The 16470-nt window shown below is 38.0% G+C and overlaps 1 protein-coding gene across 1 annotated transcript; it reads left to right on the top strand.

The window, feature by feature from the left end:
• Positions 1–755: 755 nt before the first annotated feature.
• Positions 756–9644, top strand: LOC128647169 (fat storage-inducing transmembrane protein 1-like; the record flags this gene model as incomplete). Its single annotated transcript, XM_053699955.1, has 1 exon — positions 756–9644. A coding segment is annotated over one exon (636 nt), but the record flags the coding sequence as incomplete, so codon positions are not given.
• Positions 9645–16470: the final 6826 nt, after the last annotated feature.

Genomic DNA, 16470 nt, shown 5'->3' with positions numbered 1-16470 from the left:
ATATGCTTTTCAGCAAAGAATATCAAGAGAATAAAACAAATTAGATAATAGAAGTAAATTAGAAAGATGTTTAAAAATGCATTCTCTTTCTAAATCACGAAAGAAAAAATGTGGGTTTCATGTCCCTTTAAGCCTTTTGTATATGTAAACTTAAGTCATTGAGAGTGACTCCATTTAATTTAATTTCCCCCAGTTAGCTTAGATTGTGAAATCACAAAACACACCACATTTTTCTCCTGCATGATGTTCCATGGATATTTCCTTAATAGCCCTGGATACATATTCCTGAAATTGTTTCCTTTTCTGGAGACTGTATTGTATATTACTTCATTACTAAAACCTCTAAACTACCAGAAATTAGATTATACATTTTTAATTGACTATACCTTGTCCAGTAGCTTACCCGTACATGTTCAGACCATCTCCTCAAAATTGCTTATGGCCTCTCTTTTGTTCTAAACAGACCTTTTTTACGAGCACATATCCCAAAATTTACACCAATTCCCTCACTGTTCCAGCAGCTCATACAGCAATCCTGATTTACAGATATCCAAATTAATATCAAATTTTTTAGATAGTCCTCCTTAGCCATAAATTTCCATAATCCAGTCTAACAAACACAAGCTACTATTATAGTTCTGTTCAGTCTCTTTATTCCCTAATATCTTTACCTGTAACTAAAACAATACTAACTACTACTGTAGTATAAGGTTGTATTATACCCACCTTTATTACCTTAAGATCTTTCATTATAACCCTCTTCCCTTTACAGGAAGTTTGTGCACTGTTCCTGTGGATGGACCTTTCTGCTCCTATCTGGTTTTGTTCTTCTGGTGACATTAGTACCTACAGGTCGTCCTCTCCTCTCGCTATTGCACTTAACCAGGTTGGTAGTGGGTACAGCAATGTGCCAGGGAATGCCCCACCTCTTTCGGCTTCTTGAAGATCTGACTGGTTCCTGTGAACAGCCTGTGCCACCGGGGACATTGCTCCTTCTGAAATTGGAAGACAGAAACAGTTGCCAGGCAGAGGGTCATCATTGGCAAGGTTATCGTGTGTCACCTCAAACCTTCTCCCTAACATTGTGCAGCCTGACACTAGCAGAAGAGCTGGCAGTCTTTGTACGCTACTTGCGGAGAGGATATCCAGCTGGCACACCCCTACGCCTGGTCTTCCTACTTAATGCCAGTCTTCTTGGACTATACAACATGCTGATATTATGCAATGCTCTCTATGCACCCAGCTATACCCAAAGTGTGATAGGAGCGGCAGCAGGCACTCTGTGCTGGTATCTTACTTACCGTTGCTGGTACCGCACCCGCTACTCCCCTGGACCACCTGGACATGGAATTTTTCCTAAAACTGGAGGAATCAAATCCAAACTGAACTGAAGGCAGAGTTCTCATGGACATAAAAATACATAATCTGCCCATTTAAAATTTTACATGATATCCACTTCATCACACTGAAATATCTATGATCTGGTGTTCTGCAATGCTGCAATGTAATTTCAATAGATCACACCTGGCCTATTCCTTGCCAGTGAGCAATAAGAGGTATTTGTTTGATCTGTTCAGTGTAGAACTTGACACCTATTCCAAAGACTAAAATTAGGTGCACTTCTGAGGGTCTCAACTCTTTTGTTGGATGTGATATTCAGTAAGAGGAGGTAAAATGTTGTGCAGTGGGGACAAGCTAAGGCATACCTCCCAACATTTGTGGCTGATGAATGAGGGACACAGGAGATTGATAGGAGCCTGCCACCATTTTGTGGGTGGAGCCATGTTGGGAGGGCAGGGATGATGGGTGGTTAGTGGGCAGGATTGTGGGTGTTTTTTGGGTGGTCTGTGGGTATGTCAGGGCAGTTTGTGAGTGTTCCTGGGTGGGGCTAAGGGAAAATCTGTAAATAGAGACATTTGGCTGTCTTAGAGGGACAGAGCTTGAAATCAGGGACTGTCCCTCTCAAATAGGGACAGTTGAGAGGTAAATTGCTAAGGTACAATGGTCCTAACATGGAAGAGGGAATGCGCCAGGTGAGGCTGATAATGGATGACCGGACAATTCTAAATATATCTAAAAAAAATGCATTCAAAAATATGTTTAAGAAAGTCCCTAGAATACTAGAATAAGACTATACTAACAGCTTATGATGTACAAACATATTGTAAAAAAAAAGAAGCAATACTGAATTTCAATGTCATGTGGCCTTCATTTTAAATTTTCTATTCAACACATTGGTGTTTAATACCATGTTACTTTTCTCTTGTTCTTGCAAGTAATTCAATATATTGCCCACATGTGCATATCTAGAAAGGCATCATGTATTAAACGTATCAAAATGCATGTGCATTTACAGCAGGGATTGGTAAATGATACATTATTTAGCGTCTAATCACAGCTCTTCAAGTCTTTGTGATACATCTTAGTTAATAATGTCCTTTTGATCTCTATGGCAAAAAAAGTGCTTAACCACAATGCTACAGAACTATGTGACAAGTCATGAGACTCTTTCTATGATTCTGTGTTAAGAAACTATTTAACCACCCTTCTTTATGACTTTGCCTGGTAAATGTGTTAATTTTGTATATGTACATCTTAGTACTTTAATATAAGGACTTCTGGTAAGACAAATGGGCTTTAGCTGGAATGGCGGTAATATGAGGCAGTTTGTGAATAAAGCTCTGCAAACAGCAGTTTTCTAATCGAATCTTTAGCATGTCAGCTAGATATTTTTTTTTTATTTAAATGCCCAATCAAAATTTGGAACATGAAGTGACGATAATTATCAGGCCTTTGCAGAAGCACTTCTAAGGTGACTGAGATAATGTAATCATCCTAAAATAGCCCTCCCTATCACTTTGACTATCAGTCCATTAGTATGCTTACCTCCCTTCTTTCTTTAGTGCTTGCCTTGCATGTCACCTTTGCCTTTTCCTGCCTATTTGTTTTTTTCCTTGGGGTGGTTACTATGATTTTACTGTTTCCCTCTAATTTGGTTTAGATGGCATTTTTATCCTTTTTTGTGTCTACCTATCTTATATTTAATCTTGATTTCTTTCATATAGTTAGTGAGAGTCCATTATCCATTACTCATGGCAATTACTCTTCTCTACCACTAGGAGGAGGCAAAGATTCCCAAACCCCAAGAATTATATAAAACCCCTCCCACTTCACACATACCTCAGTCTTTACTTTGCCTTCACTGGTAGTGCTTGAAGAATGAAGATGTGCATGTGATCTTCGGAGAAAGGGGTTTTTAGCCTATGTTGAGGCCCAGTTCCCCTCAGAGTACAATGCTATTTGGAGTATGGTTTATGATTCTATGGTTTCACCTCATGGGAAATCTTTCTTAAACCCTCTGTGATTAGTCACAGGGATGTGTCTTCTGCCTCCCTTTATGGATCTACAATATACTCCTATTACATAACTTCTGCTGATATGTTTCATTGCTGGTTTGGCTGTCTGTTACTTGATTGCTAGTTGAGAAGTGTCTATTGGTAAGGGATTGGATTTTATTCAAATCTCTTCATTGTTCCAAAGAGGAAAGGCATTGTCAGACCAATTTTGGATCTAAAACTGAACAAATTTGAAGAATTCCATCTTGCAGAACTATCAGGACTATTCAGCCTTTTTTTTCAGCAAGGTCAGTTTATGTCCACAATAGATTTAAAGGATACTTACCTTCATGTTCCAGTTCACAGAGAACATTACCAGTTCCTGAGGTTTGCTTTTCTGAACAAGCACTTTCAGTTTGCTTCTCTTTCATTTAGTCTGGCTACAGCTCCAAGAATATTTTCCAAAGTTCTTGGTGCCCTTTTGTTTGTAATCAGAGCTCAGGGTATTGCAGTGTTTCCATAACTGGACAATATCTTGGTTCAAGCTCCGTCCTTTCCTTTAGCAAAATTTCACACCGACCAACTCTTGTTGTTTCTTCAAAAGCATGGTTGGAGGATCAGTTTTCCAAAGATTTCTTTTGTTCCTTAGACAAAGGTTACTTTCCTAATAGACTCAGTGTCCATGAGTCTTTCTTTAACAGAGTAGAGACGGTTAAGATTGGTAGTGTCAGCTTGTCTGAACCTTCAGTCTCTTTCGTTTCCTTCAGTGACTCTGTGTATGGAAGTATTAAGTCTCAAGATTGCAGCTTCAGATGCAGTCATATTTGCTCGATTTCACATGCGGCCTCTTCAGCTTTGTATTCTGCGCCAATGGTGCAGGGATTATACTCAGCTGTCTCAAAATATATTTTTGGATCCCAGTACAAGTGAGTCTCTAACTTGGTGGCTGGATCATCAGTTTATTATTCAGAGGGCTTTTTTGCTCATCCTACCTAGACTGTGATCATTACAGATGCAAGTTTCTCAGGTTTGGGAGTTGTTTGGGGGTCTCTGACAGCACAGGGGGTTTGGAATCCTCGGGTGTCAAGGTCAACTTTTATATATAAACCTCTCACAAAAAGGCACTATTACCATTTGTAATAAGTAAAAGTATTTACTGTAGTTAATGTTTTCAGGGCTTCCCCCGTCCTCAGACTTACATACACATTCAAAAAGACTTTTATGTGTTACCTTATCCCAAGTGTAATCCAGACTGTGTAGCGTTCCCCCTGCACATGCGCAAGAGTCTGTACGGCAGCCCTGGAAGTTCAAAATCAAAAACTCAAACCCCAAAGGACGGCACAACTGTCAAAGACTATGGTTGGTTACAGGAGGGTGGCCTCCTTACGTGACTATCTGATGCGCCCGATAATAAACCCAGCTATACCACTAAAACGTGGTTAAATACCACAAAAAATGGGTGCTTTTGTTGCAGTGGATGCACCACATTCAGTGGGATGACCCAGAGCAAATTTTTTACACATCCCTGGAAAAATAGAAAATTTGAGATTAAACATAGGGTCACTTGCACGACCAAATATGTGGTTTATATGCTCCACTGTCCATGTGGGAAATTTTATGTGGGTAAAACCCAGGATGATGCCCGCAGTAGAATGGCTAACCACAGGTCGGCGATTCAAGCAGCCATAAATTGTGGCAAATCAGACCAACCTGTGGCCAGACATTTTGTCCAAGGACAACACAATGTTACTGTCCTTAGGTTCATTATTATTGACCAAATCCCTCTCTTTGGAGGGGGGGTGACAGGGGCAGGCTGTTGCTGCAGAGGGAAATTCAGTGGATTTATAGAGTGGAAACTTTGGTACCTAAATGGCTAAATGTGCATCTTGATATGCAGTGCTTTCTGTAAATGATTGAGTAAGTGAGTTTCTGATGTCCATTGATACTGATTGGACTTTTGATTTTTAATTCACTTATCAATGTTGATAGCACCCCCATAGGGTTGGAATAGTATTTGGTGTAATTTGATACCAGATGCTGATAAAGTGATAATCAATGTAAATATGTAAATATATCTTTGAGCAGTGATATTAGCTCTTTATATCTGATATTTCCATTATATTACTCATCTTCCACTGTGCTTTACTGTGTTATAGGTTAGAATAACATATAGCTCCTTTCACTCTCTGTATATCTATGTCTTTTGTTCCAGCAGGAGGTGTCATTTAAGGTTAGAATAGTGTATGGTGGTTTATAATCACTTAAGTGTGACTCAATTAGATCAGCATGTTTTAACAGTTGTGTCTTTTATCTTTTTGTAATGGTTAATAACATATTAATATCATATGAGCGTTTATGAGATATTCATTATTGTGCATACTATGATGCTAGAATGGGCTTGATACCCCTTACTTGAGTTATCGTTTTGTTAATAACTGAGCTACTTAATACAAGTAGGATTTGGGGTCTTTAATTGAGCTTGCAAGCCATATATATAGTTTTATTAAGTCTGGTATGGACACATTAAAAAGCTTGATTCAGTATTCTTATATCTCTTTGGGTAATTCCCTGCAGCAACTGACATCTAATTAGATACCCTACGAACTGAAGATTGCACAAAGAATGTGGCACACATTGGCTGACTAACTTCTACGATGACACTAGCTACACATGTGTTGGTTCAGGTTGTAAATAGTCTTTGACAGTTGTGCCGTCCTTTGGGGTTTACTTTTAATAATGAACTTCCAGGGCTGCCGTACGGACTCAGCAGCAGGGGGAACTCAGCGCAGGGGGAACGCTACACAGTCTGGATTACACTTCGGATAAGGTAACACATAAAGTCTGTTTTTTGTATGTGTATGTAAGTCTGAGGACGGGGGAAACTCCGAAAACGTTAACTACAGTAAATACTTTTACTTATTACAAACGGAGAGTGCCTATTTTTGTGAGAGGTTTAAGTGCACCCCGGAGGTTGTTGAAATGTCATGTAAATGCTGGATCCACTTGGGACTATATATATATATATATATATATATATATATATATATATATATATATATATAAACTTCAAAGAAAGAAGAGGCACTCACAGGACTTAATGAACATTATTTTTATTATTAGTGATTCATCAATAAATGTTCAGTCAAAGTTTCGATCCTCTTCTGTTGCTCTATGTCAGTTACAGGACTGTAGCTGATTTTCCCTTTTGTTTTTTTTCTTTCATGTTTTTACATGCAACTGATTTTAAGATTTTTTGTACCAAATAAAGCTGTATTTTTCAACTTTTAACAATTTGACATATACTCTTTTCTTTTTCATATGGTCTGGAGATGCGGATTAGCAGAGTGTTTGTATATATATATATATATATATATATATAAACTTCAAAGAAAGAAGAGGCACTCACAGGACTTAATGAACATTATTTTTATTATTAGTGATTCATCAATAAATGTTCAGTCAACGTTTCGATCCTCACAGGGACCTTTATCAAGACTATTAAGATATTGAGTACGAAACAGCCCCCTCATGTAAACTAGAGTATTTACATGATGATTACAAATATTCCCTTTTATGAGTTGGTAGAGCTGGGGGTACTCAGTACCGGTGATTAACTCCACAAAAAAGCCCTGTATATATATAAAATATATTACACACGCAAGTAATCTAGCAATTAGGGGCAGGGCTGAATGAAGAAAGTAGTCACATAGAATACCAACCGCTAATAAAGCCACGAATAAAGAAGGCCATTGCTAAAATGATCTGCTGCTTTACCTGCGTGACTCATGCTGTCTCTCACTCCCTGACTGACAAAACTGCCCATGAGAAGGAAGTTGAGAATTGTAATTTTTAAATGTGGAAGAGACAGACAAGAGAAAGGGATAGTGAAGAGAGAGAGGAGAAACTAAGGTCAGAAAAGGGACAGAGTGGAGGGAGAAAGAAGTGGGAGGAAGGGGGAGAGAGAAGAGAGAGAAGGGATCATGTAAATAGAGATAAATAAATTAGAGAGAGTAGAGAGATAATGATGGGGGGAAATGCAAAGAGAGGAGAGAGAGAAGAGAATGGGCATAGAGGGGAGAGAGGAGAGAGGAAAGGGGGAGAGAGAGAAAGAGAGTAGAGAGAAGGGGAAGTTAGACAAAGGGGTGTAAGAAGGGGAAAGGGAACATGTGAGAGAGGGGGAGAGGCAGATAAAGGGGAGGGAGAGGCAGAGGGAGACAGCATGATAGAGTGTATAGTAGAGAGAGGGAAGAGTGAGCAGAAAATGAAAGAGAATAAAGGACACAATGAGATTTGTTTCCTCTCCTGTCATTGCAAACATGAATACAGCACATACTTCTTTATGTGTTAAAAGAGCACACAAACACATTACTTTACATTTAATGCATAGACTGATGAGCAACTCGTAATTTTGGTATAATAAGAGCAAATGGGTTAAATAAACTGTTCTTGCTGTGAGCTTCAGGGACGGAGATTGTGAGCACTTTGCCCAGGCCAGACAGCAGCACACATAAAATAAATATGCCATTAACAATAGCCAGACACTACTTAGGTCAGCAGCCCTCTGCCATCTTAGCTCAAAACTTTTCTGTTATGCTGCTCAGTGTTCTGCCTCAATTGAGAGGCTGTCAGTGCCGTGCTCGGCCAGAAGGGAAAGGGAGTGCACTTGAAGCAGAGTAAGTGCAGACCGTGCAGTGCAGCTGTCCTGAGAGGAAGATGATGGGCAGCAGGGCCACTATACCACCAAGCAAACATTTGCCTGCCCCAGATGTACTCACATTTTCCCTAATGCAACCTAGCAGCTTGAAGCCTCTCTTCTACTCCTGGGCTGTACTTGTTGTCAGAGGAAGTGCCGGTGGGGAAGGTAAAACTCAGCAGCAGCACCGTGTATAAAGCAGCATGGACCCAGCTCTGTTGCTATTTCTCCTCCATGGAATTTTATCCTAGTGTTAAGGGTTTTGCAGGTTCCTCCTTTTGAACCTATGCATAACTTGGACTTTAAACTACTTTCTTGGAAAGTGTTATTTATATTGGCTATATCTTCTGCTAGAAGAGTTTTAGAATTTACTGCTCTTTTTTGAGAGCATCCTTATCTGATTTTTCAACAGGATAAGGCTGTTTTACCCCTCTCATTTAATTTTTGCCTATGGTTGTTTCTTCAGAGAACATTGGTAGAGAGATTGTTGTTCCTTCCTTTTATCCTAATCCTAAGAATGCTTCTGAAAGATCTTTGCATTCTCTGGATGTTGGTAGAGCATTGAAATAATTTGTTGATGCTACTAAGAATTTTAGACAAACTTCTAGTTTGTTTATTCTTATTTCTGGGCCTAGGAAAGGTCAAAAGGCCTTTGCTATTTCTTTAGCCTCTTGGTTAAAACTTTTGATTCACAGAGCTTATTTGGAGGTAGGTCAGCCTCCACTTCTGCAGATTACTGCTCATTCTACTTGGTCAGTTGCCACTTGTCTCAGTTTGATGGTTATGCCTGTTTTTAAATGCATTATAAAAAAATCAAAAACATCTTTGGGGTTGTGGATTTATTTTCTCAGTGAGAAAGATGTTTTTAAATCCCTCCCTTTATTGTTATTACTCGTGGACTCCACAGCTTGGGTATTAGTTTCCATCAGTAATGGATCGTGAACTCTCACCACCTGTATGAAAGAAAACATAATTTATGCAAATGTGATTAATTCATTTATTTCATGGTGATGAGAGTCCACAAGACCCAACCCTTTGTTTTTTTGCGGGGTTACATTTTTTTGAGCACATCTTTTTTCCCTGCTCTTTTTTTGTCTCTTATTCCTTTTCTTACCTCACTTGCTTGGTGTTAGATTGAGGTGTGTGTGAGGTAGGAGGGGTTTTATAGGGCTCTTGGGGTTTGGGAATTTTTGACTCCTTCTAGTGGTAGAGAAGAGTAATTCCCATGAGTAATGGATCGTGGACTCTCACCAACATGAAAGAAAGGAATTTATCAGGTAAGCCTAAATTATGTTTTTTTCCCATCTCTTTTCTCTGCTGACCTATTTCTTCCCTGTTCTAGGTGCTGACTTTTTACCTTGCTCTGCCTATATACACGATTTCTGTCTGTCTTCCATTATTTCTGCCTATATACTGCATACTCACTTTACATGCCTGTCTCCCCTCATTGTTTCTCTTCTCATTAAACTGATTGTATTCTCCCTTACCTTACATGCTACTCTTTTTCTTGTTCTACCTCTCCTGTGCCCTGACTGTGACCTCTGTCGTTTCTACTTTAAAACTTTACAATAAATGTAGTGATAGGCACCAATAAACGATTATTTTATATCTTCTAATTGAGTGATTATGGATATATTTGCTCTGTAATATTATCCTTATTTTTAAATAAATGTTACTGCTACATTTTGAAATAAGAAAATATGTAAAAAAAAATAATCAGGATTTGTGTACTAATTTAACAACCTTCTGTTGTTAAATAGCCCCATTTAAATGGCAACTTGGTCAACCACATGTTTTAAAGGGACATAAAAGGGAAAACAAACCCCTTTACTGCATATTTGCACAATGCTTTTAGAGCAGATGACAACCCTGTGTCATCATCCAAGGGGGGTAGGGGCTGCTTTTAGAGCTGCAGCCCTGGATTCCCAGAAGTCTCAGGCTGTATCACAGAGCTTAAAGGGACAGACTACTCCAAAACTCTTGTTGTTTAAAAAGATAGATAATCCCTTTTATTACCCATTCCCCAGTTTTGCACGGCCAACATGGTTATAGTATTATACTTTTTACCTCTGTGATTACCTTGTACCTAAGCCTCTTCTGACAGCCCCCTGATCACATGGCTAATTATGTATTTATTTATTATCTATTGACTTGCATTTTAGCAAATTAGTGCTGTGTCCTGCACAACTCCATGGGAGTGAGCGCAATGTTATCTATATGGCACACATGAACTAGCAGTCTCCTGTTGTGAAAAGCAAATACAAAAACATGTGATAAGAGGTTCTCTGTAGTGGATTAGAAACAGGCAGAAATTTAGAGGTTTAAATGTTATAAAGTATATTAATATAACAGTTTTGGTTGTGCAAATCTAGGGAATGGGTAGTAAAGGTGTTATCTATCTTTTTAAACAACAATAATTTTGGTGTAGACTGTCCCTTTAAGGAAGCTCTTTGGGGCTTGAAGTATAAGCACAAGCACAATTTAAACCAAACAATAAACATTGCATAACAATTTTACACACACACACACACACATCTCTGATGAAGCGCATTGCACATGCGCGAAACGCGTCAGATCAATAACACCTTACCTTGTTCACCACTGAGTGTTCTATCACTTATGCCTGAATAAACCCACTTGGTTGCAAACGATCCAGCTAGTCCTTGTTTCTTTGTTGTTCCTATATATATATATATATATATATATATATATATATATATATATATATATATATATATATATATATATATATATACAGAAATTCATTAAAATTATGGGGGGAGATAAAAAACTGAAATTAAAATCCTCCATGTCTCAAAATGAAATCAATGTAAATATTTGCATAGGAAATTAGCACACCTAGGCAAGAATCCCCGCTCGCTTTTCCCCCAGAAATAACTCATATACAATGTTACCAATGCACAAGAGAATTCTGGGTAAGGTATGCTTGATAAAGCTATTTTCAAGGTTAAATCAAAATTCATTAAAATTATGGGGGGAGATAAAAAACTGAAATTAAAATCCTCCATGTCTCAAAATTAAATCAATGTAAATATTTGCATAGGAAATTAGAAAAAACTGAGAATTTGCATACCTTACCCAGAATTCTCTTGTGCATTGGTAACATTGTATATGAGTTATTTCTGGGGAAAAAGCGAGTGGGGATTCTTGCCTAGGTGTGCTAATTTCCTATGCAAATATTTACATTGATTTCATTTTGAGACATGGAGGATTTTAATTTCAGTTTTTTATCTCCCCCCATAATTTTAATGAATTTTGGTTTAACCTTGAAAATAGCTTTATCAATGCAGCAACCAGAAATCTATCTCCTACTGATGAGTTCCAAATAGAACGAAACAGGCTGTCTAGGAGTGATTTCTGATTTGCTGCTATAATCCTGTTAAAAGGATAGCTGTGTTAAAACAGTGTTTTTGAAGCAAAAAAACTGAGAATTTGCATACCTTACCCAGAATTCTTTTGTGCATTGGTAACATTGTATATGAGTTATTTCTGGGGAAAGAGCGAGCGGGGATTTTTGCCTATGCAAATATTTACATTGATTTTATACATATACAGTATATATATATATAATGGGACACCATCAAAAAGGCCCAGATAATCCAAAATATTATAAAGACAATAGTAAAATAGTCTCAATATAAGTTTTAATAGCCAGGTAATCACCTGGCATGAATGAATGTCCATTTAATTGAATATAGCACCTATGTGAGCATCAAAGTTATACTCAAAGGCCATAACTTATATAAGGATAACTCCTTCTTTTATTGACTATACACACACATACACAATTGTTTACATCATTGATTATTAAAATGTAATATATATATATATATATATATATTTTCACACATTTTCTCACGTCATGATATATACATACAATAATGGTATAGTGTGAATCTGCTGAAAAAACAGTATATAATATGTGTAGGTTTCTCACTGACAATGGCCTATAGTATGCCTTAAATGTGAGCAACATCTAAAACTCCAAAACAGCTCAGCACAGGGGGGGAAATTCTCATGATTTAGATGCAATATGTAATTAAAAAAACACCTCTATTTTATTACTATTGTCAATTGTAGTTTGATCTGTTGGTATCCTTTACTGAAGAGCATACCTAAATAGGAGTGTGCCCATGTGTTGAGCAATATATGGCACCAATGTGTACAATGATAATATGAGGAGAAAGCACCACATTCCCAAACTCATGCACCTAAAAGGTCACTTTATTACTTAAAGAATACTAAATATGAAAGAAAGGTGTTTGCAGCAGTGTTTGTCAACCTGTTACACTTTGTTTATCTAAATTGTATTTTTAGTTACAAATACTGCTGCCCTCTACTGCTCAAAATTATATAACATGTTTACAAAATATTGTCAAAAAGTGCTCAGTGTACATACATGAACGCTCCTTAGCTTATTTAGACATATATTTAAATAAAGGATATCAAGAGAATAAAGTACAATTTCTAATAGAAATAAATTGGAAAGTGGGTTAATATTACTTGCGCTTTCTGAATCATGAATATTTAATTTGGACTTTTATATCCATTGAAGACTGAGCTTTTGTACATGATTGGTTGACATATTAATAAACAATAATTTTCTGACTTAAACAAAAAAAAAAAAAAACGTTTTAAACATAATGTAGCTCAAATCACCAAAAAATATATACAATTAAAGTATATGTATATTCATTACTGTTTGCAATTAAGTGCATGGGTACTGAAAATTGCTAATTTAGTCAAAATGAAATTGTAAATTGCTCACCTGATGAGTTTAATGTTTAAGTGATTAAACTTGCATCTGCAGTTATTATTGATATTGACGTTAGCTGCATATATTGTGTACTGTGATCGTTTCGTAAGAAACCATATCAAATGCCTGCTTCTTCGGGCTTGTCAAGTGTTTAACTACATTTTCCAGTTTATATAATCAAATTTAACTTGAGAGCTTAAAAGGCCATTATAGTGATAAATTAAACACTGTAATTTGTTAGATCATGTAATTTTATCCCTATTGTCACAGCAAAGCTATGTGTTTAACATCTGCAAAGGGGTGTGACACACAGTTAAAGTACCAATTGGGATCTGCCTATTACTGCTGGTCCTGAGCGGAAATTGCTGCTGATCCAATCAGCAATGCTAGTTACACAGCTGGGTTGTTCAACTTGTGCTGCTGATTGGATCAGCAGCAATTTACGCTAGGGATCCGCAACGTTCTGAGGATCCAGAGCGATACTTTAACTATGTATTTAATCCCTTGGCGGGGGTTAAACATATACATTATACATGTTGCTAGGGATAAAGTGACATGCACTAACAAATTAGAGCATTTCATTTTATCACTGTAATGGCCCTTTAACTAATTTAGGCATGGGCTACACAGATGGATTGGAATGGCTTAAAAAAAACACATTCACCTGCTGCATGGTTTCTGCACCACATACTCTTATTATTTGGAATAGGAAATCATAATAATAATTTGTTCTTATCAGACTGCAGATAAAAGCTGGTTGGCTGATGTAATCTTATCTTATGCACTAGTATTCACAAGTCCCTACATTTATAAAAATAATAATATACACTAGCTCTCATAAACTACTGGCATGACCTTACTTTAGTGAATAGACCAATATACCACACCTGTACTAGGTCACACAAGGGAAAAATATCTGTGCCCTAAAGCTCCCTTCATTAGTACATGAGTAACTGGTAAGTAGAGACTGCTGGCTATTGGATGAGTGAAGGAAAAACCACCACATGTGATGTAATTTTATAAAACTCTACCAAGTAGTCACACAAAGGTCCACGGTTTAATTATGAGATCAACGCATCTATCCTGCATAGGTTTCCTCTAGTCCCTTGATCTATGACTCTCGTGGAGTATAGCTGCCTTTTGCACTGCCTGTCAAAACGTTCTTGGACAGAGGGATCTTTCCTGTCCTTGTTAAGTTATGATGACCTAGACACTGTTGATGGAATCTTTACTAGTTTAATTGTACCTGGTGGTAAAATGTTATAAAAGGGACAGTAAAGTTAAAATTAAACTTTCATGATCCAGACAGAGCTTGTCACTTTAAACAACTTTCCAATTTACTTTAGTTTTCTAATTTGCTTGTTTTCTTTGTATCATTTGTTGAAAGGTAGGCTTAGGAGCAGAAATGCCCTACTGGGAGGTAGCTGTTAATTGGTGGCTGCACATATATGCCTCTTGTCATTGACTTACCCAATGTGTTCAGCTAGCTCCCAGTAGTGCCTTGCTACTCCTTCAAGGATCACAAGAGAGTTAAGGAAATGTTTTTAATAGAAATACATTGGAAAATTGTTTACAATTGCATACCCCCCAACTGTCCCGATTTTTGCGGGACAGTCCCGCATTGTCCCATACTCAGAAGCAGCTGTCTTTTCTCTCCCAGGGTTATTGTCAGGTATCACATAACCAATATACCTTTAAGACCCAGTGCAGTCTCACTCCTTTCCCTATTTAAGGCTCCTCCTCATGATATCTCATTGCTTAGTATTGCAGTAATCTTTCCTAGATCCTCTGTGAACCTATGCCATCCTGTGAACGCTGTTCACAAACCTCTGAACTCCTGAGAAACTTAACATTGAAACTCCTATCTCTGTTGTCTTGTATTATTTTAAGGCAACTTATCGTTTTTCCTGTGTTCTATATTTAAAGTTGAGAGGACTCTGCTTTATCTCTCTGCCGCACTCCGGTTCCAGCTACCGCTCTCCTTGCCTGTCAGCTCACAGCAGTGTTCTACGGGAACGCGGTGACGTCATCCGCCAGCTTCACATTACCGCTGATAGCAGCAGCTCCTATTCTCTGCTCACTTCCTCAGCTTGTGGCGAGTTTTGCTTCGCGCTCCTGCTTGGTAAGCACTGCTCTAGTTTGATCCTCTGAGCTACCGCAGAACATTGTATCTTTGCCTTACTCTCCTAAAAAGAAATCTAAACTTATATGAGTGCCAATATTATTTGTATTTGTTCTGATCCTCTCACTTCCATAAGTTTTTCTCAGTGTGTGGCAGCCATATTTTGTTTTCTCTTGCAAGAGTCTGAATATTATAAACTTTAAACTGCATACAACTCTTATATCAGGATTGTTTTCAACTACCCCTGCTGCTTTATTTTTTCCTTCCACAGTGTCAACCCTGACACATGTGGCAGCCATAGGGGATATGTGGGAAACTGCACCTGTATATTAAATTGTATTGTGTGATTACTGAGTAATACATTGTTGCGCAGGATCACCATGTGTATCCCATACTATTCACTAATACAATACACCCTATTTAATAGTGTCATATCCTAGTAGTTGTGGTTCTAAAGCACCTGATGTTACATTCTTATTCAAGCTCTTTAAATTTCAGTTCCCTTGACATACTCTTGACATAATACTAAGCCCACTAACATGGACCCAGCTGGGATGAATACACATATTCAGAACCTCACTCAGAGGGTTGATCTGCTTACAGAGGCCTTGAATACCCTCAAAGTGGAGAATGATACTATGAAAACTTACATCCGGGATGTTGTGGATAAAAGGGTCCCCTTACTGGAGCCCCAGGTTAGTACTCCAGAGAAATTTAATGGTGATCGCTCTCAATATAGGGATTTTAAGAATGCCTGTTTGCTCATGTTTTCTTTGAAACCCCATACCTATCCAAATGATAGAGCTAGAGTATTAACTGTCATTTCCTATTTGAGGGGTGAGCCACGCACCTGGGCTAACTCCTATTTTGAAAGTAACGATGAGATTCTTAATTCATTAGAAAATTTCTTTACTGCCATGGGTACCCTATACGAAGATCCATACAAACAGCTCACCGCAGAAAACGCTATGAGAAACTTAAAACAGAAGAAAAGAATAGTCGAAGACTATATTACAGACTTTAAAAAATGGGCCAAAGACTCACAGTGGAACAACCTGTCTCTGAGAAATCAGTTTAGGTTGGGCCTATCAGATGGCATAAAAGATGAGCTATCTCGCACTGACTTACCCCAAACCCTAGAAGAATTGATGTCTCTCAGTATTACCATCGACAGGCGTCTTAGAGAGAGACAACAGGAACGCTCCTACCATGATAGCTATCCTAAAAAACATAACATACCTGCTGTGAGTAAATCTTCTTCCGAACCTATGGATATAGGTTTCATTAAAGGCCCCCTTTCCTCCGAGGAGAAGATCAGGCGTAGGGCTAACAACTTATGTTTATATTGTGCCTGCGACAGTCACACTGTTAGAGATTGCCCATCCTTGCAGAAACAGAACAAGGGTAAGACTATCATTCAACCTTTTTGTTGTACCACTCAGCTCTTACCTGATCCATACTTACACTTGTCTCTTCTCTTGCAGTGGGACTCCCATCGGGTCAACGCTACCGCGATCATTGATTCGGGAGCAACAGCTTCCTA

Source organism: Bombina bombina, chromosome 2 (genome assembly GCF_027579735.1).
Source record: "Bombina bombina isolate aBomBom1 chromosome 2, aBomBom1.pri, whole genome shotgun sequence".
Classification (NCBI taxonomy): Eukaryota; Metazoa; Chordata; class Amphibia; order Anura; family Bombinatoridae; genus Bombina; species Bombina bombina.
This window is presented reverse-complemented; position numbering and strand designations above follow the sequence as displayed.